General features: G+C 38.4%; 3 protein-coding genes across 16 annotated transcripts in view; 1 reads left to right on the top strand and 2 right to left on the bottom strand.

The window, feature by feature from the left end:
• The window catches only part of SESN1 (sestrin 1), a 107,296-nt gene extending 101,141 nt beyond the window's left edge, over positions 1-6,155 (bottom strand). The window contains exons 1-2 of one of the 2 annotated variants that reach the window (XM_050789139.1): positions 5,581-6,155; positions 5,053-5,390 (exon numbers count right to left, since the gene is read on the bottom strand). In XM_050789139.1, coding sequence (XP_050645096.1) covers positions 5,053-5,331 — 279 coding nt within the window. In that variant the 5' untranslated portion in view covers positions 5,332-5,390; positions 5,581-6,155. The remainder of the gene's footprint in view (positions 1-5,052; positions 5,391-5,580) is intronic. The other variant, XM_050789138.1, reaches the window with a different exon arrangement.
• Positions 1-27,236, bottom strand: part of SNX3 (sorting nexin 3) — a 1,122,685-nt gene that overhangs the window by 870,554 nt on the left and 224,895 nt on the right. Inside the window, exon 1 of one of the 11 annotated variants that reach the window (XM_050789171.1) lies at positions 22,180-22,189. The exons of 9 other annotated variants lie outside the window; for them this stretch is intronic. The gene's annotated coding sequence lies outside the window, so the exon portion shown is untranslated. Of the gene's footprint in view, positions 1-6,348; positions 6,359-22,179; positions 22,190-27,236 lie in introns of those variants that run through there. One more of the 11 variants, XM_050789183.1, reaches the window with a different exon arrangement.
• Positions 6,406-27,236, top strand: part of CEP57L1 (centrosomal protein 57 like 1) — a 67,904-nt gene continuing 47,073 nt past the window's right edge. The window contains exons 1-2 of one of the 3 annotated variants that reach the window (XM_050789146.1): positions 6,751-6,831; positions 15,674-15,729. In XM_050789146.1, coding sequence (XP_050645103.1) covers positions 15,727-15,729 — 3 coding nt within the window. In that variant the 5' untranslated portion in view covers positions 6,751-6,831; positions 15,674-15,726. Of the gene's footprint in view, positions 6,508-6,732; positions 6,832-15,673; positions 15,730-27,236 lie in introns of those variants that run through there. The other 2 variants (XM_050789148.1, XM_050789147.1) reach the window with 2 other exon arrangements.

Genomic DNA, 27,236 nt, shown 5'->3' with positions numbered 1-27,236 from the left:
AGACTATATTAGTAAAGTGGGCCAGTATTAATACTCCCATTCCCTTATTTAGAGAACCCAGAGTATCAAAAGGTGTAATTCTTCTTAAGTTTCTTTAAAAACCCAATATAAATAAAGCCTTGGATGAGACTAGAAAACCTTCTTCAAAAGCAGGAAACAACACTTACTGATCTTCAAGTCCCAAGAACAGTGCCTGTCTGGCCCAGCATATTTCTCAAAAATGTCAATATATTTAAACATGTTGATGTGGAATCAATAAATCGAGAACTGGGGTATAAACAAAAGATGCTATCTCTCAACGTGTCATTATTTTTTTTCTAAATAGATTTAGCTCCTTGGAATTGAATCCATTCTACCACCTTGTCATCATTTCTCCCCTGCCAACTATAGCCCTCCGAGCTGACCTACAGCAATTCAGGGCCTTGAGGAGCAACTACAGAAATTGCATATGCATCGCAGCTTTTGCTGCTTTACTAATGAATAACAGAAAGCATTATGGAGTGCTACATTTGAATTAATATTTGCTTTCTCATGCAAGGCTGAAGCTAAAATGGTAGGCAGTGAAGCTGGAGAGGTAAAGCCAGATAATGCTGGGTACTATGTGACATAGAAGTTTAAATTCTATTCTATTCTAAAGGGCTTTTGCCAGTAAAGTTACATAGATTTTCATTTTAGATAAATGGCTCTACAGCTATGTGGAGGAGAGATATAGAAGTGGAGGGTGAGTTTAATCTGGAGAAGTGAGAGATAGCAATGACAGAACTAGAAGAGTGGTATCGGGGGCAGAAATTCATTTAGGAGCTATTTCTACTTGGATATCTCACAGACAACTTAAACTCAACATGTCTAAAACAGCATTCATTTTTCCCCTAAATTGACCCCCTGCCACTCTTGTGTCTCAGAAAATAACTGCACAATTCACCAAGTACCTCAAGCCAGAAACTTTAGAGCCACGCTTAATTTTGTTATTTTCCTCATCTTCTAAATCCAACTAAATACTATATCCTGTGGTTTCTAACTCCTTGATATCTACCAGACCCATTTTAATTTTTTCCACTCCCTCCTGCCCTACCTCACATCCTAGTCTGCTAGTACTTTTGTCATAGGCTACTAGGACAACCTCCCAACTGATGTCACACATCCACTTTTGACCATGGAAATCCATTTTCTAGAGTGATCCTTCTGATGCACTATCAATCACTACACTACCTTGCTCAAAATCCCCCAATGGCTTCCATTATTTCTATGATAAAGTCCACAACCCTTAACATAGCCTACAAGCCCCTCTGGGGTCTGGTTTCTGCCGAGTAATAGTAGGCATACCTAACATTAATTGAGCATTCCTTATATGCTAGGCACTGTGCTATGCTTTGCAAACATCATTTATTTTATTCTCACAGCAACATTATGAGGCAGGAATCATAAGCATCATGCTCATTTTGCAGATGAGGAAAGTGAATCAAGGAGAGATTATGTAACTTATTCAAAGTTGTAGAGCTAATAAAGTAGTCCCACACTGCATAACATTTCAGCTGATGACAGACCCCCCATATACAACAGTGGTCTCATAAGATTACACACTTGACCCTTAAACACCAAGGGGGTTAGGGGGCCAACCCTCCACACAGTTGAAAATCTGTGTATAACTTTTGACTCCCTCCAAACTCAGCCAACAATAGCCTACTGTTGACTGGAAACCTTACTGATAATATAAATAGTCCATTAATACATATTTTGTATGTTATACATATTATATACTGTATTCTTACACTAAAATAAGCTAGAGAAAAGAAAATGTTATTAAGAAAATCATAATGAAGAGATCATATATTTACCATTAAGTGGACATGGATAATCATAAAGATCTTCATTCTTATGGTCTTCAGTTTGAGTACACTGATGAGGAGGATCAAGAGGAGGGGTTGGGCATGTTATCTTAGGGGTGATAGAGGTGGAATAGGCAGAAGGAGAGGCAGAAAAGGCAGGCACACTCAAGTGTAACTTTTGTTTGTTTATTTGAAACAGGGTTTTGCTCTGTCACCAGAGGGCTGGAGGGCAATGACACAATCATAGCTCACTGCAACCTCGAACTCTTGGGCTCAAGAGATCCTCCTGCCTCAGCCTCCTGAGTAGCTGGTACTACAGGTGTGCTCCACTGCACCCAGCTAATTTTTTTTTCTTAACTTTTTGTAGAGATGGGTCTTGCTATGTTGTTCAAGCTGGTCTCCAACTCCTAACCTCAGGAGATTTTTCCACCTCAGCCTTCCAAAGTGCTGGGATTATAGGTGTGAGCCACCCCACCCAACTTAGTATAACTTCTATTGAAAAAACAATCTTCCTATAAGTGGACTCATGCAGTTCAAACCTATGCTGTTCAAGGGTCAATTGTAATTTTATATTATTACTCTACCTTTTCTATGTTTAGATACACAAACACCTACCATTGTATTACAATTGCTAAAGTGTATTCAGTTCAGTGACATGCTGTACAGGTTTGTAGCCTAGAAACAACAGGCTATATACCACATAGCCTTGGTGTGTAGTAGGCTATACCATCTAGGTTTGTGTAATTTCACCCTGCGATATTCACACAAATATGATACCACCTAATGATGCATTTCTCAGAGTGTATCAATGTCATTAAGTGACACATGACAGTATCGGAGCCAGGTCTGCCAAACTCCAGAGTATGTCCTCTTAAGCTATTCATGCCACCCTCAAACTGTCTGCCCCAGCCATATTGCATTACTTTCAGCTCCTAGAACTCATTTGCTCTCCTTGTCATGAGGCCTTCATACATACTGTTCCCTATGTCTGGAATGTCCCCTCACAAATCTCACCTTTACATGGATAATATTTATTCATTCATCATGTCTTTGCTTAAATGTCATTGCCTCAGGAAAGCTTTCCCTTACTATCTAAAATTAAATTTTTTATTTGTTTACTTCTTTATGGTCTGTTTCCCTTTGGTATAATGTCAAAATTGTTACCACTGGTCCTCAGTTCTCAGAATGACATTCAGCAGGGGTTCAATAAACATTTGTTGCAAAACTGCATGCATAAATGAATGATGCTGGGTGGAAACTCCCTAAATTGAAAACTTCATCTATTCAGACTACTGATGAAAAACAGAAAGAAGGAAAGTATAAATTTGTTCATCCACTGGATATTTATTTAGTAGCTTCCAGGTCCCAGCCAATACTCTTAAGAACTCACAGCCTTCCTATGGGAGACAGACACATAAGCATGTGTTTATAACACAATATAAGTAAAGTGCCTGTTACAATTGTACCATAGATGCAGAGATGCAAAAAAAGAGTATGTCTATAGGGAACCTTCCCAGGAAAGGAAATTCTTGAGTCCTTTTGCAGGATGAATTGAGTCTTGAAATATATATCGCATAGTCTATGTATTTCACTTATGAAAGGGAGAGAAGCATCTACTATATATACCAGAGCACTTTATATCTCATTTGATTCTCACAAGAGCTCTGTGTTGTTATTCCCATTTTACAGACGTGGAAATTCAAGCTAAGAAAGGTCAAGGAATTTGCCCAAGGTTACAGGCAAGGTCATTAGTAAAGGAGCGGAATTTGAGCCCAACTCTGACTCCAGTATCCATGTATTTATCATTATATTGAAATCCTTTGATACTATACTCCTCAGAGCCTGCTCACTTTTATTTTCAATATAACTCTTAACAAAATCGGTTATCTGGTTTCCCATTCTAATATAAATTAAGCAGCAAAATGAAAGATCAGGAAGAGACCAAAGTCAAGTATCCTGATGGCAAAGGAAACAAGAGAAAAACTATAAAAATTACACACAAAAAATATGAAAACTAATGGATCATATAGTTAGTCCTCCACCCTTTGCTGCACAATACTCGATATGCTTAATGATGACCCCATTATGGACAAAAATGGTTGTTATAGCCACTACAGTCTAGAAGATAGAGAAATAACTTTTTGTGTTTCAAAGGGTAAACTTCAGTTACCTAGTATATTAATTCCTCTCTGGTAACTCTGAATTGTGACAATTGTTTCCGAAGTGTTAGTGAGAAGGAATATCCCAAGATTTTAAATAGGGTCTTCATTTTGTCGATATTATTTTTCTGTTGCTTTAAACTAAATTCAAGCCAGTATATAAAAACTGTCAATTTTAACTTACATAGTTACCCAAGTACATTTTAAATTTTAAGAACCTCTCATACATGACTTTGGACAACACACGCAGATTGAGAAATGTAAAGATTGACAAGCATATATAAGGTGTTACTGAATATTCTCAATATCTAAAAACTTTTTTTTAAAAAAGTCTTCTAACACACCTTGTAATAAAACAAGATAAATTATGAACAAAATGGAGGAAAAACTATAATATTTTTAACCTGCTGCACTCATATCTTAAATAGCTACACATGTGAAAAAGAAACAATTCAGGCAAACACAGAGAAAGCTGGTTGAGCAATTTGCCATAAAAGTGCTTCTATCAAATACCCCACCTGGGTCCACCTTTTCAACATGAAAATGTTAGCTTTTTTAAGAGAGCTTTTTATTATTTATATAATTCTCTTCTTGAAAAAAGAGAGGTTGCATTTAGAGAACACATCCTGGTTTGTTTTGTTTTTAAAAATAAGACAAAATTGTTCCACCAATTATATTGAACGGGCTGACTAGGAAACATTTAATACCCTTTATCATTTTAGAGGCTTTTAAATGTGAGCCTTTCCACTCAGAACACTGTGACAATGTGAAAAAACACAATGGCTACATTTCCCAACAACATGTAAAAAGAAATATAAGGAAAAACAAGTATTTACTTGGAATTAACTGTAGTTTTCATATATTCTTCCAGGAGCAAAGCAGTTTCTGCCTAAAACTCTCTAGAAAAACGCTACTTGTTTACTTACAGAACACTCTAATTTAAAGATGTAAACTCATAATCAAAGTTTACATAACAACCTAATAGAAACAAACACAACGTGAATAATTGCAAATAAAATTTCACTGTACTAGGGAGACAGTTTTGTATTTAAAATGCTCTTCCTTACCTGGATGCTCTTCAGAATAAACTCACTTTTCTCTCTTACATCTTTGAAGGGACACCTCTTAGAAAGCATAAGCAGATGAGCAAGTAGCTTATTCAACCCATCCGAAGACTCGGTATTTGAAAGCCCGTCTGATGGACGATGAGGTGTTTCTTTCACCGAACGAAGACACTCGCTTTTCCTCAAAATGGTTTGCCTAATGTTTTCCAGTGCTGTCTCTCTAGCAGTTGAATCTCTACTGCACAGTCCATCCCATCTCACTTCATTCTCTCCTTCAGCCATGACAATAGTTTTTCCTTTGCGGTCTTCAGTTACCTTTCAGCATGTCCCCAAAAATCACTCTGTGTTTTTAAAATGAAAAATGTAAAAATAAAATCAGAGAAATCAAATCGTCATGAAAACACACATATGGGTAACATTTGGAACCACTGGTGTCTTCAGCCGATCTACAAGCTAGATCACCCTCTCACCCTCTCCTTGTACACTAAAGGGCAGTCTTCCTTCTGGAAAACAAAGTTGGAAAGTTGCAACCTTACAGCGCTGGCTTTGGTGGACGGAGAATTTCGGGGAAGCGTTCTCCTCCGTCTCGCGGGGTCAGCGGATATCCTCACGTTGTGGAGCTGTCAAATCCGTGCTCTGCCCCAAAAGGCTGGTAACAGTTGAACGCCCTCCAGCCATTCGGGGCTTTTTTGTCTGTGCAGCCACCGGGTTCTCTCGAGCTTTCCCACCCCGCCCCTCCTCCGACACCAGTCCCCGCCCTCCGCAGCTCCTCCCAGCGCCTCAGCTGCCGGCCGGGCGCCGGCAGGGAAGGCTCGCCGAACCCTGGCCCACTGGCCGCAGCGGCCGGAGGCTTTGGCGCTGCTGGAGGGCGGCAGTCTCGGGCAGCCGCTGTCTCGGCGGGCGGCGATGAAAAAAAGCGTCCCCAGCCCCGCCAATTCCGGACCCCCGGGAAGACGCTACTTCTCCGATCCCTGCACCCTCGCCCACCACCGCCGAGCCAGAGGGCATAGGGCGGCCCTGGCAATCCTCGAGCGCAGGGCTGGGCCGCGGAGCTGGCGGGGCGGCGGGGCCCAAGGCGCAAAGCCCGCCCTTCGCCCAGCCCCATCGGTGGGGATCAGCCCAGAGGGCGGGAGCAGGGAGGGGAGACGGGGTCCTCACCCCCAGCCCCTCCCCTTTCTCCGCCCGGCACAAACCGGGAGCCACCCCGGCCCCAGCGCCTTCTTCCCCGCCCAGGCAGACGCGACCCGCCGAGAAAAAGCCATTGGAAAAAGCCCCGCCCTCTGGCAGGCTACCTCCGGACCCCCAGTGCGCCGCGCGCGGCTGCCAACCGCTGCCGGCTGCTACGCATGCGTGACTTAGAACAGGGCACAAGCGCCTCCGGAGGCTCTAAGCTTGCGCCCTGGGGCGGTTTCCGTTCCCGGATGTTTGGAGTGTGTCCTGGAGAAGGGGAAGGAAAAAGTAAGGCGTAGAAGTACACTGAGACTTCGTCACACACAAAACAAGCACGACAAAGAAAAAGGGCACGAAGGGACTCCTGGACGAAATTGAGTCTACATTTAAGATCACCGTAAAAGTAGTGACGGCCTCTTTATTACTCCAAACCCCAGATTTAAGTCGGTGGGACGTCTTCGCGTTGACTTGTGGGGAATGTAGTTTTGATGCTGCCGGCGCGTTTTGTTTGCGACAGAAACTACAATCCCCAGAGGCCACTGCGACGTCGCCTGTGGCTGCCCGCGAACCAACGGTTAGCGGTGGCAGGGGCTGACTGAGAGTGTCTGCTTGGTAAGCACTGTAGGCTGGGTTGTCACCTTTCCTTGACAGGGTTTTTCCTTCCTCCATTTCCTCTGGGATTTTGGAGACGAAGCCATCTAGCGTGCCCTCCCTTAGTCCAAGGATTTTTCCAGTGGCTTGCGTGGGAAGGACTAGTCCAGCTGCCCAAGCGCGGGGTGTGGTGGGTGAGGCGAGGATTTAGGGATCCTGATCCCGAGGGTCGCAGGGAGCGGCCTAAGAAGGAAGGATGCTGTGGAAACTGGAGCTTCGGGCTGCTGCTTCTGCTTCCACCCTTTTCTGTGGGCAGGCGCGGGATGGATTTGGGATCTCTGCGCATTTGCACCTTTGTTTGCCTTTGCTTAGGGATGTTCTGGGCTTTATTTGCTTTTAGAAAGTCATTATTTGAGAAAAGTCGAGGTTTGAACGGCCATCAGTGGACTGATAATCGGTGTAGATTTTAATTCTTTATGTTGCAGAATTGCATTACATTAAATTCTAAAACTTTCATCTTGCTAGGCACTGAATATACAACAATGAGAAAGACAGTCTTATCCAGTTAAGAGGAACCAGTTGTTAGACATACAGTTACAATACTATATGATATCACTGGGATGCCTAGAAGGAGATCACTTAGCCCAGTCTTGGAAAGCCAGGGAAATCTTCATCCCAGCGGAAATGAAGATCAAAAGAACAGCATATGCTAAGGCCCAGAGCGAGAGATAGGGTACTTTCAGGAAACGTCAGTAAGCCAAATCATACATACTTGGCGGTGTGGGGTGGGAAGGGAAGGGTGCTTTTTGTGTATTGATGTACTTTGAAGCTACAAAGAGACAGATATTGTGAATTCTTTACATTGTTTCTGTAAGTGAGCTATTTTTGAATAGATGCATAGTTCTGATGAATTGGTCGAATTTCAAAAGCCTGTTACATTCTAACACTTCTAGTTTGAATCCGAATTTTGAAAAGGGAATAACTTATGAATGTGATTGAGAAAACAAAACAAAACCATTCCGTTTTTATCTCCTTTTTGGGATGATCATCCTCTATCCAGCCCATAAAGGGTAGGGTAGTTTCTTAAGGCTGGGTGCCTTTTTATGCTGTAGTTAAATATGATCTCATGTGTACCCATGGCTTCACCAACACTTATGACTCTCAAATGAATAGCTCCATTCAGCTTCACCTCTCGGCTTTCACATATCTATCTCTTGGATATTTCTTCTTGGATATCTCAAAAGCATCTCAAACTCAACATTCCTAAAATCAAATACATAGTTACCTCTTACAAATCTGATTCTTTTTCAGTGTTCCTTATTTCAGCAAAGGACACTACCATCCATCTACTTGTGAAAATTTGAAAGCTAAACATTATTCTTTATTTCTTCTTGCCCTTCATACTTTTATGGCTAAATTATTACCAAGTTCTGCCAATCTTATCTCCCAAAATATCCTTCAAATATATTTTTCTCTCCACCTGTCTTCAAACTGTGGTAATCTCTCAAGACCGCTACAGTAGCAGTTATTCACAATGACCCTCCTCCATTAGTTCTCCATTATAGCTACCAGAATGATTTTTTTGAAACTGCAGATCTGATCAGATTTTCTCTTGGTTAAAACTATTCAGTGGTGTCCTGCTACTGTTAAAATAAAGGCAAAACTCCTTTATAAAGCCTGACATCATCTGGTACTCTTTCAGACTCACTTCATATACTGCTCTCCAGATCAACCATACAGACCATTTTTCACTCATTGGTTCTCATATTCCATTTCACCCACGCATTTACTCAACAAATTTCTGTTGAGTCCCTTTTATATAACAGGACATTGAGGATACAGCACTGACCACAATATATAAAAATTCTTACTGTCATAGAGCTTACATTCTACTGAGAAGAGATAGTAAATAAATATGTAAAACATTTAGTAAATGAAATGAAGACAAATGCAGTGGAGAATAAAACAACTGGGAAGGGGAATGGGGAGTGTCAGGATGTGAGGGGCTAGGTTTACTTTTAAATAAAGTGGTTAGAAAAGACCTAATCCAGAAGGGGACAATTGAGGAGATATGAAGTAGGGGAGGGAATAAACCATATAGATGCCTGGGCAAATAGCATTCTAATGACGAGAGTTAGTGCAAAGGCCTCGGGCAGGAGCCTGAGTGCACATTTGAGAAATAGCAAGAAGGCTAGTGTGGCTGGAACACAATGAGTACAAAGAGAATAACATGAGGTCACAGAGAAAGGAAGTAATGGTGGGAGAACATGTACGTGACTGAAAGGACTAACATTTTTAATTGAGTTGGGAAAGCATTGGAGAGTTTTGTGCAGATGAGGGCATGATCTGACTTTAAAATGACTACTTTTCTTTCTCTCTCTCTCTTTCTTTTTCTCTCTCTCTTCGATGGAGTTTTGCTCTTGTTGCCCAGGCTGGAGTGCAATGGCACAATCTTGGCTCACTGCAACCTCCACCTCCCAAGTTTAAGCAATTCTTCATCCTTGGCCTCCCAAGTAGCTGGGATTACAGGCATGCACCACCATACCTGGCTAATTTTGTATTTTTAGTAGAGACAGGGTTTCACCATGTTGGTCAGGCTGGTCTCGAATTCCTGACCTCAAGTGATCCACCCACCTCAGCCTTGCAAAGTGCTGGATTACAGACATGAGCCACCGTGCCTGGCCTCTTTCTTTTTGCCTGAGGCAGAGTCTCACTGTGTCACCCAGGCTGCAGTGAAGTCATAGCTCACTGCATCCTTGAACTGGGCTCAAGTAATCCTCCCAACTCAGTTGCCCAGGTAATTGGGACTATGGGCATGTACCAACATGCCCAGCTAATTTTGTATTTTTTCCTTTTTTTTTTTTAACCAAAATTACATAAAAGTGGAGATAATTTTTGTCTTTTTGTAGAGACAGGGTCTCACTGTGTTGCCCAGGCTGGTCTTGAACTCCTCAAGTGATTGCCTCAAGCGATCCTCCTGCCTCTGCCTCCCAAAGTGCTGGGATTAGAGGCAGACGCCACTGCAACTGGCCTGAAGTGAATATTTCTTTTAAATTGTGTTGAGCATAGACCATGGGGAAGCAAGAGTAGAAACAGAGAGACTGGTTAGGAAACTAAAGTAATAATCCAGGTGAGAGAATCTGGATACGTTTTGATAGTGTAACCAACAGATTTTGCTGACAGATTGTGTGAGAGTAAGAGTCAAAAATGACTTCAAAGTTTCTAACCTGAGCAACTAGAATGGAGGAAGTGCCATTTACTGTTACGGGAAAGTCTGCAGATTTATGAATGGGAGAGAGAGGAAAGGTTGGTATTTTAGCTTGGCCATGTTAAGTTTGAGATGCCTCTAAAAAACTCACATTGAGATGTGGAGGTGGAGGAGGCAGTTGAATAAATGAGTCCAGAAGTAAGGAGAAACATCTGGCAATAGATATAATTTTGGGTTTTATAGTAGTGTTTAGATAGCAGTTGTTGATATCACCAAAAGAGATATTCCATGGAGTTTGGGTGGATTTGGAGTTCTCTGCAAAGGTGACTGTGAAGGAGCAGCCAGTGAACAGAGGAAAACCCACTGTTCAGTAGGTGTGCTAGAAGCGAAATGAAGAAAGTGATTAAGGAGGAAGGAAAAATAAGTTATGTTAAATGTTGCTGTAAGTCAAATGAGATGAGGATTCATAATTGACCACTACATTTAGCAACATGGAGGTCATTGGGATCTTGATAAGAAACTTTTGGTGGAGTAAAGGTGAAACTCCGTCTCTACTAAAAGTACAAAAATTAGCCGGGCATGATGGGCATGCCTGTAATCCCAACTACTCAGGATGCTGAGGCAGGAGAATCACCTGAGCCCGGGAGGCGGAGGGGCCGGAGGTTGCAGTGAGCCAAGATCGCACCACTGCACTCCAGACTGGGTGACAGAGTATGACTCTGTCTCAGGAAAAAAAAAAAAAAAAAGTCTGCCTTTTTTTGCTGCAATGTATAAATAGATGTTATGGAATTTAGAAGAACTTCTTTAGATCAGTAAATATTCAAGTTACATTTTAGAAGAGTAATTAATTAGGAAACAGATATTGAGAGGTTTTGCTAACTTTGGCCATGGACCATGGAATCATGCAGTATGTTGCCTTTTAGACTGGCGCCTTTACTTAGCAATGTGCATTTATAGTTATTTTATGTCTTTAGATGTATGGCTTGAGAGCTCATTTGTTTTTATCACTGAAAAATAATCCATTGTATGGATATATTACAGTTTACAGTTTGCTTATTCACCTTTTGAAGGACATCTTAATTGCTTCCAGTTTTCATCAATTATGAATAAAGTGTCCTAAAAATTTATGTGCAGGCTTTTTCTGGGCATAAGTTTTTAACTCATCTAGGAATATGATTGCTGGTAACCCTTTGTTTAGCTTTGTAAGAAATTCACAGCTGTTTTTCAAAGCAGTAGTACCATTTTCTATTTCCCACCAATGAATGAGAGTTCCTGTTGTGCCCCATCTTTGCCAGGATTTGGTGGTGTTAGTGTTTTGGATTTTAGCCGCTCTGATAGGTATGTAATGGTATCTCATTATTGTTTTATTTGGTGATTCCCCAATGACATATGTTGAGCATCTTTTCATGTGCCTATTTGCTGCCATCATGTTTATCATGTTTGGTGAGGTGTCTGTTCAGATTTTTTGTCCATTTAAAAATTATTATTACTGTTGAATATTTTTGTTTTTTAGAGGCAGGGTCTCGTTGTGTCACCCAGGTTGGAGAGCAGTGGTGATATCATAGCTCACTGTAACCTCAAACCCCTTGGCTCAAGCAATCCTGCCTCAGCCTCCAAAGTAGCTGGAACTACAGGCATGCACCTCCATGCCCAGCTTACTGTTGAGTTTTAAGAGTGCTTTGTATATTTTGGACACACAAGTCCTATATCAGATCTGCATTTTGCAAATATTTTCTGCAAGTCTGTGGCTTGTCTTTTCATTCTCTTAATAGTGTCTTTTGCAAAGCAGAAAATTTTAATTTTAGTGAAGTCCAGCTTTCATGTATCATGCTTTTGGTGTTGCTGCTAAAAAGTCATTGCCATACCCAGGGTCATTTAGATGTTCTCCTGTCTTCCAGAGCTTTTATAGCTTTGTGTTTTGTGTATAGGTTTATGATCCATTTTTTAGTCATTTTTTTTTTTTGTAAAAGGTATAAGGTCTGTGCTTACATTTTTATTTTTATTAATAAAGTTTCTGCTGGATCTGAAATTATTTTGATCAATAATATTAAAAGGTAAAAAACTTTTTTTTAAAGACCATCGTACTGAATCTGTACAACTATATTGGTACCATTCTTCAAAACTGTTCCTTGAGAGAGAGACCTGAAGTCAGCCTAAAGATGAGGCCAGGGAGAACTTTATCTGGAACGTATCAGGAAACCGGACTAACAGTTCCATTTTAGTTATCTGTTGTCAGCATGTGCAATTGGCTGAGTGCTGTAAGTGCAAATTGTTAGGAAGACTTTCTACAATTAAGAATATTATTCACCAATTGAATTACCTTGTTATTTGTCTACATTGCTGTTTTTCTGTTTTTTTGTTTGTTTGTTTTTGTTTTTGTTTTTTGCTACTTTTTTGCCTAGTCTTACAAGGTTGCAAAAATCTACCTGTGATTTTTCCACAATAGTTTGACCCTTCTCTACAATGAAACACTGAAGCCATGGAAACTTAAAATATCTCTTTCTGTGATAACTGACTTCAACTTAAGTTTTTAAGGGAAATTATACTAATTATTTACTACATAGTAACATAAGCAGTTTTACCTCTAAATGCTTCCTTAGTTTTTCTTTTGGCTTGTTGAAAAATGTCTTGTCAACCAAGTACTATATGTGTACTTTTATGTGTGTGGTGTATGTGTATTGCCCAAATGAATCATGAAGACTCTTAAATTTGAATCTGTATATTTTATTTTTAAGTTTTCCTTAACAAGGTCAATTTGAATTCCTTAACAAGATTGATTTGAATGATATTCTTTTCAACCTTTCAAAAACGTATTTTCTGAAACACTGTCATACATACTATTCTCAAAATACCATCCCCCTTTTTTTTATGTTATTGCTTCCATCTTTCAGGAATAAATGAGTAAACCACTTAAATCAAGTTTACTCTTCAGTATTTTCTCCAGTTTTTCTGTTTTTGGCGTCTCCAAATTTACTGTAGTATGCTTTGAATGACTAAATCTCTAATATTTCTGACATATATTAATGGATAGATTTTTAAAAACCAATAATTGCTGAATCTATATTCATTTTACTCTTCTTGAAAGATTTGTGAGCCAACTCTAGCAATATACGCAACATACAATATGAATTTTATAAACCAGTCTCACTACTGACTTTATTCTTATTTTTCTACTTATTTTCCTTATCCATATTTTACATGAATATATACATATATGGGGTAAGATATTAAAATTACGTGTCATTTTAAAAAACATTACAAATTTCAAACAAAAAATAAGAGTAAAAAAATAAATACCCTTTTTAAGTACCCCTTGGAATGAACAAATGTTAACATTTTACCTAATTTGCTTTAGTTTTTTTCTTTTTCAATGAAATAAAATATCACATAGGTTGTGAAAATGCTCTTGGCACAGTCATATATTGTCTTTGCCTTTTAAAAAAATGTTACATAGAAGATGTCTTACTATCTGTAACTTGGTTTCTATTTTACTCAATATATTTTCAGAGCTTATCTATGTTGCTAAATGTAGATCTTGTTTTTAAATTTTGGCTGGTGTGTAGTGTTTCATTGTATGAATATGATACAACTTATTTATCCAGTCCCTGTTAATGTATATTTATGTATTTTTTTAATTTTTTTTTTGTTGCAAGCAGTGCAGCAGTGAACATCATTATATGTATCTCCAGATATGTGCCATTTTCTTTAGGGTTCACTCATAAATTCAGAGAAGTGGAATTGCTGAATTATAGGATATATACAGGATCACATTTTTCAAGTTGTTCTCTAAAATATTATATTTTACCAGTTTACACTCCCACTGGCAGTTCATGGGAATTTTCATTTCCCCACATCCTTGACAAAATTTAATATTGATAGGCGTGGTTTTTTTGTTTTGTTTTTTGTTTGTTTGTTTTGTTTTGTGAGACAGAATCCTACTCTGTTGCCCAGACCAGAGTGCAGTGATCACAGCCCACCACAAGCCTCAACCTCCCAGGCTCAAGCGATCTTCCCACCTCTGCCCTACAAGTAGCTGGGAACACATGTGTGTGCCACCACACCCAGCTAATTAAAAAATTTTTCTCTGTAGAAATGGGGTCTCACAGTGTTGCCCAGGCTGATCTTGAACACCTGGGCTCAAGCAGTCCCCCAACCTCAGCCTCCCTAAGTGCTAAGATTACAGACATGAGCCACTGCATTGGGTCCTGATAGGCTTCTTTTAAAATTTTTGTCAAGCTAATGGCTGTAAAATAATTTCTGTATTGTTTGATTTTGCATTTACTGATCAATGAAGTAGAATGTTTTTGTCCTTTTGGCTATTCATGTTTTCTTGTCTTTTAACTTCCATTGTACCTTTTTTTCCTTTGTTAATTGAGCTTTGTGTTTTTCTAAATGATTTATAGAACTTTTTTCTGTATTTCAGATACTAATCTTTTATGTTATATATGTTGCTTTTTTAAAGATATCATCAATGATTTTTTTGTTGTACAGAAATCTTAATTTTAATATAGTTTTATCATTTTTTCTTTTTTTATTTGCAAATTATCTTGTTTTAAGAAATCTCTTCTTACCCAAAGTCTGAAACACTCTGTATTTTCTCCTAAAACAAAGGTTTGTTGTTCACATATAGATATTCAGTCTAGCTGGAATTTATTTTTGTGTTTGGCATGGAGTAGAGATATATGTCTATATTTTACAGTGTGGCTAGCACTGTATAGTGAATATTGGCATAGTGAATATTGAATAGCCAATCCTTTCTCCATGGAAATGCCCTCTTTTTCATATACCAAATTCCCACATATGTAAAAGTTTATTTACTCTCTTTTCTTTTGTATCCCTTTTGTCTCGCCTCACTATTTTAATGACTAAAGTGCCGTAATCAATCTTTTTTTTTTTTTTTTTTTTTTTTTTTTTTTTGAGACGGAGTCTCGCTCTGTCACCCAGGCTGGAGTGCAGTGGCCGGATCTCAGCTCACTGCAAGCTCCGCCTCCCGGGTTTACGCCATTCTCCTGCCTCAGCCTCCCAAGTAGCTGGGACTACAGGCGCCCGCCACCTCGCCCGGCTAAGTTTTTGTATTTTTAGTAGAGACGGGGTTTCACTGTGTTAGCCAGGATGGTCTCGATCTCCTGACCTCGTGATCCGCCCGTCTCGGCCTCCCAAAGTGCTGGGATTACAGGCTTGAGCCACCGCGCCCGGCCCGTAATCAATCTTAATAACTAGAAAAACAGTCCTATCGTTTTGTTCTTTTTCACAATGCCATTACAAAATTTTATTTGCCATTATCCCTATGATTCATATGTAGTTCCTGATGCTATTGTGCAAATGTATGTTTTGAAATTACATTTTCTAGATAGGTTATCTAGATCCGGAATCCCCAACCCTCGGGCCATGGACTGGTACCAGTTTGTGGCCTGTTACGAATCAGACCACACAGCAGGGAGTGAGCAACAGGTGAACAAGCGAAGCGTCATCTGTATCTACAGCTGCTCCCCATTGCTTGCATTACCCCAGATCTCCGCCTCCTGTCAGATCAGCAGTAGCATTCTCACAGGAGCACAAATGCTCTCCGAACTGCGGATGTGAGAGATCTAGGTTGCACGCTCCTTATGAGACTCTAAAGCCTCATGATCTGTCACTGTCTCTCATCACCCCCAGATGGGACTGTCTGGTTGCAAAAACAAGCTCAGGGCTCCTACTGATTCTACTTTATGGTGAGTTGTATAATTATTTTGTTATGTGTTACAATGTAATAATAATAGAAATAAAGTTCACAATAAATGCAGTAGGCTTGAATCATCCTGAAACCATCCCGTCCCCACCCCTAACCCAGGTCCATGGAAAAATCGTCTTCCATGAAACCGGTCCCTGGTACCAAAAAGATTGGGGACCGCTGATCTAGATTATTGTGGGTTGTTCTATATAGAAAATCATATTTCCTAGAGATAACAATTTTTATACTCTTATACATCTTATTTTCTTTTTCTGTTTTGTCCCTTTGTGAGGATCTCCAATTTATTATTAAACAATACTACTGATAGTGGGTATCCTTGTTGTCAGTGTTTTTAGTGTCAGAGGTGGACTTTTTTTCTTGAAACTCAATACTTTTCATTTATTTTAATTAGTATTCAATTTATTAAAGTTGTCATTTTTTATATGTAGTTTTCCCTAAGACTTTGAATTTAACTTATAAGTTGTACTACATCTATTTTTAAGTATAGTAGTTTTTGCAAGGAATCAGGATTTTGGCTTTTTTAAAATTAATGTTCAAGACCAGGCATGATAGCTCATGTCTGTAATCCCAGCACTTTGGGAAGCTGAGGCTGGTGGATCACTTGAGGTCACGAGTTCAAGACTAGCCTGGCCAACATGGTGAAACAACCCCCTCTACCACCACCACCGGTCTCTACTAATACATAAAAAGAAAATTAGCATGGCATGGTGGCTCACACCTGTAATCTCAGCTCCTTTGAGGCAGGAAAATTGCTTGACTCAGGAGGTAAAGGTTGCAGTGAGCTGAAATCGCACCACTTCACTCCAGCTTAGGTGACAGAGTGAGACTGTGTCTCAAAAAACTAACAAAATAAAATTAATGTTTGGTTAACCTGTAAGGATAAAAGATAAAATTCTCCTTAAATATGTAATAGTATTTACAAACAAATTTCTTATATGTTTCAAACTACAATTTTCAATTTAGCCTATCATTTTATCAAATACTTAAGCTATTATCAAAACAGACCTTCAATTCTAATAAGCAGTATCTTCCTAAGTAAGCAACTTTTGTGAACCTAATAAATTAGACTTATATTTTTTAATAAATCTGATTTTCATAATCATTTTAAACATTTTAAAAAATCCAACCATGATTCACCAGTTCTGGCTTGAATTTTCTCTTTGTTTTTAGCATCTGGGCATTTCCCCTTTTTCTTTTGAGCTTGGCTATATATAATTTTAAAGTTATATATCATCTAATATTTTTATGTATAGGTTAGAGTTTTTTCTTTCATATTAATCAGAACTTTTTATATTTTCCTTCTTTTATTACATATAATTTTATAAGTTGCTTAAAAGTGATTCTCCTGCCTCACCTGCCACCATGCCCTGCTAATTTTGTATTTTTAGTAGAGACAGGGTTTCACTATTTTGGCCAGGCTGATCTCAAACTCCTGAACTCCAGTGATCCACCTGCCTCGGCCTCCCAAAGTGCTGGGATTACAGGCATGAGACACCACAGCCAGCCCCATTTTTCTTATTTTGTTTGACTTAATTGCATTTTCCTACATTCCTTTGTTCAAAAAGGGGTAGATGATACCTGTGAGACCTTGTGCTGTGATTTTTTTGGCCTTTATTAATTTAGAAAATACAAGAGACAAATTCTATTTCTTGTTCCAAAATAAATTCATGCAAATTGTTTGAATTCTGTTACTCAATTTTCCCATCTCATTTATGAGCCCTCCTTATTTCTTGAATTTAAAAAGATGAAAGATTTATATGCTCTGAAGAGAAACCAGAGCATTGTTTCATGAATTATATTAACAAGAAGATGTTATAGCATCTATTGAATGATTTGGCTATATAATGATTCTGTTAAGTACTTTTGAAGGTACATTAACTTAGCAATTTTTATGTGCCATTCCATCAGATATACCAGGCTGATTATTTACTAAATCAAGTGAGCTTAAATACACAAACGCTAGAATTCATAACTCGTTTTTAATAGGAGAATCTCTTTCTCTTCCTTTACTCTCCTACAGTAGAAATACAAATTTCTAACAAGGATGTTGTAGACAATTTGCTCTTTGTTATTTCTATTATCAGTTGTTATTTGTTGTTATCAATTACATACCTCATAGTATCTCGATAGTAGTCTCCTGTGTAGAGCTCCTTTGATGATTCTGTATATAAACGTTGTAGAACTTACCTGAAGTTCTGTTCTGTGGAATACTAATCTTAAGAGTATTCACCAAAAAGGTTTCTGTTGTACATAAATTTGGGAAATGCACGCTTCATCTTTGTTTAATATGATAGTAGCATATTAAAGACACTGATAAGACTTGCAGGTAAAGAAGGTTAAATTTGTTTTACCAATTTCCTGAAAGTTATTTGCCAGGAAATACATTTAATTTAGGGAGTAACTTCAATTAACATTGAAGTTACTGTGAAGCCAGTGTTCCATAGAGCAAGTCTTGGTGAAAAGTATGAATCTTTAGTGATCTATAACACCATGGCACATGTATACCTATGTAACAAACCTGCACGTTCTGCACATGTATCCCAGAACTTAAAGTATAATAAAATATATATATATATACTTTTCATTCTAATATTTAAATGTTATAGATCCATTCATCTGTAATGGACACTTAGGTTGTTTGTATATATTTCTTGGCTATTGTGAGTAATGCTGCAGTGAACATGGGAGTGCAGACACCCCTTTCCGTACTTATTTTTTTGCTTTGGGTATATACCCAGCAGTGGGATTGCTGGCTTATATGGTAATGCTATTTTTAGTTTTCTGAGGAACCTCCATACTGTTTTCCAAAATAACTGTATCAATTTACAATACCACCTACAGTGTATAAGGGTTTCTTTTCATCCTTGCCAACTTTTGTTGTCATTCATATTTTTGATAGTAGCCAATCTGACAGGTATGAGCTGATATCTCATTGTGGTTTTAATTTTCATTTCTTTGATGATTAGAGATGTTGAACATTTTAAAGTATATATCTGTTGGCAATTTGTATGCCTTCTTTTGAGAAAAGTCTATTTAAGTCCTTTGCCCATTTTCTAATAGGGTTGTTTTCTTGTTATTTCATAGTTTGAGTTTTTTGTTTATTTTGGGTGTTAGCCCCTCGTGTATATAGAAACAACAGAATACTATTTAATCTTTAAAAAAAAAAAAAAAAAAAAACAAAACAGGAAATTTCTTCATTTTCAACAACATGGATGAACCTAGAGGACATCGTATTAAGGGAAATAAGCCAGGCACAGAGAAACAAATAATGTGTAATCTCACTTATATTTGGAATCTAGAAAAGTCAAAATCATAGAAGTAAAGAGTAGAATAATGGTTACCAAAAGCAAGTGGCAGGGGATGGGAAGAGGGGTAGGAGAGTTGTAGGGAGTGGACAGGGAAAGAGAAGATGCCGATCAACGGGGTACAAAGTTAAGTTACTAGAAATAAGTTCTGGGCCGGGCGCGGTGGCTCAAGCCTGTAATCCCAGTACTTTGGGAGGCCGAGACGGGCGGATCCCGAGGTCAGGAGATCGAGACCATCCTGGCTAACATGGTGAAACCCCGTCTCCACTAAAAAATACAAAAAAACTAGCCGGGCGAGGTGGCGGGCGCCTGTAGTCCCAGCTACTCGGGAGGCTGAGACAGGAGAATGGCGTGAACCCGGGAGGCGGAGCTCGCAGTGCGCTGAGATCCGGCCGCTGCACTCCAGCCTGGGCGACAGAGCCGAGACTCCGTCTCAAAAAAAAAAAAAAAAAAAAAAAAAGAAATAAGTTCTGGTGTTCTGTTACACCGCAAGATGACTATAGTTATTGTAGTTCAAAATAGCTAAAACAGATATTTTAAATGCCTCACTACAAAGAGATGGTAAATGTTTGAGGTGATGGATATACTAGTTACTCTGATATGATAATTCCACAAAGTACACATGTATTGAAATATCACCTTATACCCCATAAATATATACAGTTATTATTTGCCGATTAAAATAAAACTAATAAAAATACAAATGTAAAGCTATATTTGTTAAAGCAACTAAATTAAATCAGATAAACCATGATTAATAAATACATTAAAATATTGCTAAATTAATGATAGTTGATGATTTTGTAAAAGTTATAAATTAACAACTTCAAAAATCTTCTGTTGTTAATTTTTTATTCTTTCATTGTTAGAAGAAGTTAGGGTGGTAGTGGATAAAAGGGAGAAATGGAAGGAAATATTTATTTATGAGTATATATGTATTTTTTTTTAAAGGAGAGAATAGGGCTTCCTTCAGTGTGTCATTTTAAAGGAATTTCGTGTTGTTCTCAGTTGTGATCTCCACACTACTCTATTTATAGGGAAAACAATTCTAGTAGTTGTAATGTTTGTTTTCTTTGGGAAATTTACAAATTAGATTATGCTCAGCCAAACATGTTTCTCTGTTTGTGGATTTATACAATGGAAAAATGTTAACTTTAAGCTGGCATCTGTGTGCTATCAGTAGTTTTATTAGTTGGCCCACCCACTATCAGTGTGTGCACTCAGGGAATGCAAACTTATTTTAATTTTGGCTTAAATAAATTATTTAAACATTAAGAAATAAATCTGTTTTTTTTTTTTAAACCTGAAGCCAAGTATAAAGAAAAATTTGATTATTTATGATTTATAGAAAACAGTACAGAAACAAAAAGGATCCACATTTAGAGTCCAGAGACCTGGGTTTGAATTCTGGCTTTGCTATTCATTTATTATACATATTCAATTAGCCAAGTCACCTAATCTTTTCATCTGTTTCCTAATGTGTTAAAAAATGACTGTAATAATAGTAATAGCATTCTTTAAGGTTGTTAAGACTAAATTTGGCATGTAAAAGCTTGTAAGTGATAATACTTTTCAAATGTTGAGATGATATTTTTAGATTTTGCCTTTTAGTACAGATATGAAGAATATACTATGTAAGTATGACTACATACGTTTTATAGAATTGAGTTCAACAGTTTTGATTTATCTGTATTTGTATGAGTTTTGGTCAAAAAAGGGAAAGTAAATTTGTTTTAGGTATTGCCTGGAATTCTATTTCCTCCCTATTAAGCCTTTTATTTATTTTATTTTATTTATCTTATTTTATTTTATTTTATATTTTATTGAGATGGAGTTTCACTCTCGTTGGTCAGGCTGGAGTGCAATGGCGCAATCTTGGCTCACTGCAACCTCCACCTCCCAACTTCAAGCGATTCTCATGCCTCAGCCTCCTGTGTAGCTGGGATTACAGGCATATGCCACCACGCCTGCCTAATTTTGTATTTTTAGTACAGAGGTGGTTTCTCCATGTTGGTCAGGCTGATCTCAAACTCCTTACCTCAGGTGATATGCGCAACTGAGCCTCCCAAAGTGCTGTGATTAAAGGAGTGAGCCACCGTGCCCAGCCCCTATAAGCATTTTAGAGATACTTTTATTAACTGTGGAGTAGGCTAATTGATATATATGTTACTCTATTTATATAGGTACAGTTTCAATCTTTTTCTAGGTTCTCATTGTCATAAAGCTTTTGATAAGAGGTTATCCAAGAGAAATTTTGTCTATAGTATTATTGACTAGAGAAATAATTTCAAGATATGGTGAGAACTGTGAACTTTAGGAATTTTTTCTAAGTTCTAAAAAGCTCCAGTAATGCCTTAATTCAAAACAGGGCCAGACAATTTGATAATATGTACCAGAAGCATTTAAAACTGTCTTTGACCTAACAATACAATTTATAGACTTTCTTAATGAAAAAATTGGTAATTTACAAAAACATTTATGTACTGCCATTAAGAAAAAACTTCTGAAGCATTATATACAAAAAAAGATGATTCAAGAAAACGTTTATCACATATTAAATAGAAAGATAATTTACACAAACATGGTACAGTCCTAACTTTGGTTAAAATAATAAAAGACTGATTTAATATATACCAAGTGTGTTAACAATATTTTAATAATCTGAGATTGATAAAATTCCCGTGATTTTTATTTTCTTCTATAATTTCAAAATTTTGTTGAATGAGCGTGTATTACTTTTATAATCAGAAATATATATATAGTAAGTTTGTATCAAACTTCTTTCCAAACACTGTTATTCTAGTCTCAGCTATTATAGTAAGATATCATGGAGTTATATATAACATAAGCATAAAAAGTTGTAGGCAATATGCAGGTGTACAAGAGAATATTACTTATGATTGAACTGATTGTGAATGCCTTTGGCTATGCCTTTTGGCTTTGCTGTTCTACAAACCTCCTCTATCTTTTGATGGTCTGTAATGTGCAGCTAATAGGAAATTTTTAATTGAAGGATGAAAGGTGATCATATTGAAGGAAGCTGGGGCTGTCTTAGCCAGGTCTTGTCTTGGCTGGACTGGCAAACTGGACCAACTACTATTATGAAAGCAACACTGGAGGGTTAACCCCCCTTTTTGTGGGCACCAAATCTGTACTAGTTTAGAGCAAGTTCAAAGTCCTGAGTTGGTGAGGCATTGCATTTATTTTCCCCTGAGACTGTAACCTCTTCCTCTTTCCATTTCCAGCTCTAAGCACAAAGTTTGGCTCATGATAGACGCTTAGCAAACAGTATTGGAATTGAAATGGAAAGGAATTGGAAAATTATGCAGATTCTCAATATTAATTTTACTAAATAGACATTGCAATATTAAGTGAAGTGAATTATGCAGATATAGTCATAGGCAATGTCTATATGGATACAAGGGAAGTTCAATAGGCGCAATAATGATCTCTTATGTTTCGACATCATAGTCCGTTCTCTGTGCTCCTCTATTTTGGCTGCTGGTGGTAATTGGAAGGCCCTCAGCACTTTCAGCATTTGGCATAGTGAGCTGTAAGTTAAGTAAGCACATTGGAAACTGAAGAAAAATTGCAACATTTAAGAGGAAAGTAATACACATTTTTGTAGGTGCATTTTAAGTTATATATATATACACACAGAGAGAGAGAGAGAGAGAGTTGTTGTTGTTGTTGTTGTTGTTTTTGAGACGGAGTCTCACTCTGTCACCCAGGCTGGAGTGCAGTGGCACGGTCCCAGCTCACTGCAACCTCTGCCTCCTGAGTTCAAGCGACTCTTCTGCCTCAGCCTCCTTAGTAGCTGGAATTATAGGTGCCCACCACCAAGTCCAGCTAATTTTTGTATTTTTAGTAGAGATAGGGTTTCACCATATTGGCTAGGCTGGTCTCAAACTCCTGATCTCAGGTAATCCACCTGTCTTGGCCTCCCAAAGAACTGGGATTACAGGCATGAGCAACTGCGCTCGGCCAGTAAAATATATTTTTATCAATTAAACTCCCACCTTGTCTAGCCAGGAAAATCAGATTTTCTCCTTTTGCCCTCTGGGCTATTTGACAACATATGCTGTTCCTCATGTTAATACCTTAACAACTGTGCCAACAAGTCTGGTTTGAAAAAAAAGTAAGGGCTTAATGGTGTCTCTCTGCAGCCTATCAACATCTCTGTGCGTCAGTAGATTACTTCAGCCTTTCAAAACAGTTGTTCACCTCAGATATGTGGGTCAAAAGTCACTGTAGTTAACATACCGAAGCTTGCTAATAGGTATAAGAATTTGGAATTATGACTTTGGAGCTCTCAATACCAAGGAAGGCAATGTTATGACAAACCCGTGTTTGCGTTGCTTCATCACAGAGTAACTCAGACACTACAATCAGTAGCTAGCACTCTCTCTGATCTGAATGGTATAGACGTCTTCCTTCCCAATAAATGATGAGGGCCTAGGCTAGGACACCTAATCAGTGGTGGTAAGGATGGGAGAGGATAGGTGAGTCAAGAAGTGTTTTATGTGTTGACCTCCTCAGGACTTGAGAATGGGGAATAGGAGGATGATCCTGTTAAAGTGAGATTACAAATATAGGAAGAAAAACTGTTTTGAGGCAAAAATGGTGTTTTAAGTTTTGGATATACGTTTCAGGTGCCTTTAGGACATTCAAGTAGACATGAACTCTGTTAAAATGCAGAGAAATGGTAGTCTGTACTTGATAAAAAATTATTATCTTAGGCAGAAGTAAAGAACAAATAAATGAGTACAAACTCCAAAGTGATATCGTCTCTTAAGAAGGGCTGGGCCGCTCCTCTGGGGACAGGGCATAGCTAAACAAAAGGAGCAGAAACCTTGGCAGAGGTAAATGCCCCTGTCTGACAGCTTTGAAGAGAGCAATGGATCTCCCAGCACAGAGGCTGAGATCTGAGAATGGATAGACTGCCTGCTCAAGTGGGTCCCTGACCCCTGAGTAGCCTAACTAGGAGACATCCCTCACTAGGTGACTGACACCTCATACCTCACACAGCGGGGTACACCCCGAGACGAAGCTTCTAGAGCAAGAATCAGACAGCAACACTTGCTGTTCAGCAAGATTCTATTTTCTGCAGCTTCCGCTGCTGATACCCAGCAAACAGGGTCTGGAGTGGACCTCAAGCAAACTCCAAAAGACCTACAGCTGAGGGTCCTGACTGTTAGAAGGAAAACTAACAAACAGAAAGGACACCCACACCAAAACCCCATCAGTACGTCACCATCATCAAAGACCAAAGGCAGATAAAACCACAAAGATGGGGAAAAAGCAGGGCAGAAAAGCTGGAAATTCAAAAAATGAGAGCGCATCTCTCCCCCCAAAGGAACACAGCTCATCGCCAGCAACAGAACAAAGCTGGACGGAGAATGACTTTGAAGAGTTGAGAGAAGAAGGCTTCAGTCTATCAAACTTCTCAGAGCTAAAGGAGGAACTACATAACCAGCGCAAAGAAACTAAAAACCTTGAAAAAACAATGGATGAATGGATAACTAGAATAATCAATGCAGAGAAGACCTTAAAAGAACTGATAGAGATGAAAACCATGACATGAGAACTACGTGACAAATGCACAAGCTTCAGTAACTGACTTGATCAACTGGAAGAAACAGTATCAGCGATTGAAGATCAAATTAATGAAATGAAGCGAGAAGAGTAGAGAAAAAAGAGTAAAAAGAAATGAACAAAGCCTCCAAGAAATGTGGGATTATGTGAAAAGACCAAATCTACGTCTTATTGGTGTGCCTGAAAGTGACGGGGAAAATGGAACCCAGTTGGAAAACACTCTGCAGGATATCATCCAGAAGAACTTCCCCAACCTAGTAAGGCAGGCCAACATTCAAATTCAGGAAATACAGAGAACGCCACAAAGATACTCCTCGAGAAGAGCAACTCCAAGACACATAATTGTCAGATTCAACCAAAGTTGAAATGAAGGAAAAAGTCTTAAGGGCAGACAGAGAGAAAGGTCGGGTTACACACAAAGGGAAGCCCATCAGACTAACAGCAGATCTCTTGGCAGAAACTCTCCGAGCCAGAAGACAGTGGGGGCCAATATTCAACATTCTTAAAGAGAAGAATTTTCAACACAGAACTTCATATCCAGCCAAACTAAGTTTCATAAGTGAAGGAGAAATAAAATCCTTTACAGATAAGCCAATGCTTAGAGATTTTGTCACCACCAGGTCTGCCCTACAAGAGATCCTGAAGGAAGCACTAAACATGGAAAGGAACAACAGGTATCAGCCAATGCAAAAACATGTCAAAATGTAAAGTCCATCGATGCTAGGAAGAAACTGCATCAACTAGCGAGCAAAATAACCAGCTAATATCATAATGACAGGATCAAGTTCACACATAACAATATTAACCTTAAATGTAAATGGACTAAATGGTCCAATTAAAAGACACAGATTGGAAAATTGGATAAGGGGTCAAGACCAATCAGTTTGCTGTATTCAGGAGACCCATCTCACATGCAGAGACACACATAGGCTCAAAATAAAGGGATGGAAGAAGATCTACCAAGCAAATGGAAAAAAAAAAAAAAGCAGGGGTAGCAATCCTAGTCTCTGATAAAACGGACATTAAACCATCAAAGATCAAAAGAGACAAAGAAGGCCATTACATAATGGTGAAGGGATCAATTCTCAATTCATCAGGAAGAGCTAACTATCCTAAATATATATGCACCCAATACAGGAGCACCCAGATTCATAAAGCAAGTCCTTAGAGACTTACAAAGAGACTTAGACTCCCATAGAATAATAACAGGAGACTTTAACACCCCACTGTCAACATTAGACAGATCAACGAGACAGAAAGTTAACAAGGATATCCAGGAATTGAACTAAACTCTGCACCAAGTGGACCTAATAGACATCTATAGAACTCTCCACCCCAAATCAATAGAATATACATTCTTCTCAGCACCACATCGCACTTATTCCAAAATTGACCACATAGTTGGAAGTAAAGCGCTCCTCGGCAAATGTACAAGAACAGAAATTATAACAAACTGTCTCTCAGACCACAGTGCAATCAAACTAGAACTCAGGACTAAGAAACTCAATCAAAACTGCTCAACTACATGGAAACTGAACAATCTGCTCCTGAATGACTACTGGGTACATAACAAAATGAAGGCAGAAATAAAGATGTTCTTTGAAACCAATAAGAACAAAGATACAACATACCAGAATCTCTCGGACACATTTAAAGCAGTGTGTAGAGGGAAATTTATAGCACTAAATGCCCACAAGAGAAAGCAGGAAAGATCTAAAATTGACATCCTAACATCCCAATTAAAATAACTAGAGAAGCAAGAGCAAACAAATTCAAAAGCTAGCAGAAGGCAAGAAATAACTAAGATCAGAGCAGAACTGAAGGAGATAGAGACACAAAAAACCCTTCAAAAAATCAATGAATCCAGGAGCTGGTTTTTTGAAAAGATCAACAAAATTGATAGACCGCTAGCAAGACTAATAAAGAAGAAAAGAGAGAAGAATCAAATAGACGCAATAAAAAATGATAAAGGGGATATCACCACTGACCCCACAGAAATACAAACTACCATCAGAGAATACTATAAACACCTCTACACAAATAAACTAGAAAACCTAGAAGAAATGCATAATTTCCTGGACACTTACACTCTCCTAAGACGAAACCAGGAAGAAGTTGAATCCCTGAATAGACCAATAGCAGGCTCTGAAATTGAGGCAATAATTAATAACCTAGCAACCAAAAAAAGTCCAGGACCAGACAGATTCACAGCTGAATTCTACCAGAGGTACAAGGAGGAGCTGGTACCATTCCTTCTGAAATTATTCCAATCAATAGAAAAAGAGGGAATCCTCCCTAACTCATTTTACGAGGCCAACATCATCCTGATACCAAAGCCTGACAGAGATACAACAAAAAAAGAGAATTTTAGACCCATATCCTTGATGAACATCGATGCAAAAATCCTCAATAAAATACTGGCAAACCAAATCCAGCAGCACATCAAAAAGCTTATCCACCATGATCAAGTGGGCTTCATCCCTGGGATGCAAGGCTGGTTCAACATACGCAAATCAATAAACATAATCCAGCATATAAACAGAACCAAAAACAAAAACCACATGATTATCTCAGTAGATGCAGAAAA

This window comes from Macaca thibetana, chromosome 4 (genome assembly GCF_024542745.1).
Source record: "Macaca thibetana thibetana isolate TM-01 chromosome 4, ASM2454274v1, whole genome shotgun sequence".
Classification (NCBI taxonomy): domain Eukaryota; kingdom Metazoa; phylum Chordata; class Mammalia; order Primates; family Cercopithecidae; genus Macaca; species Macaca thibetana.
The sequence above is the reverse complement of the archived record's forward strand: the minus strand, read 5'-3'. Positions and strand labels throughout refer to the sequence as shown.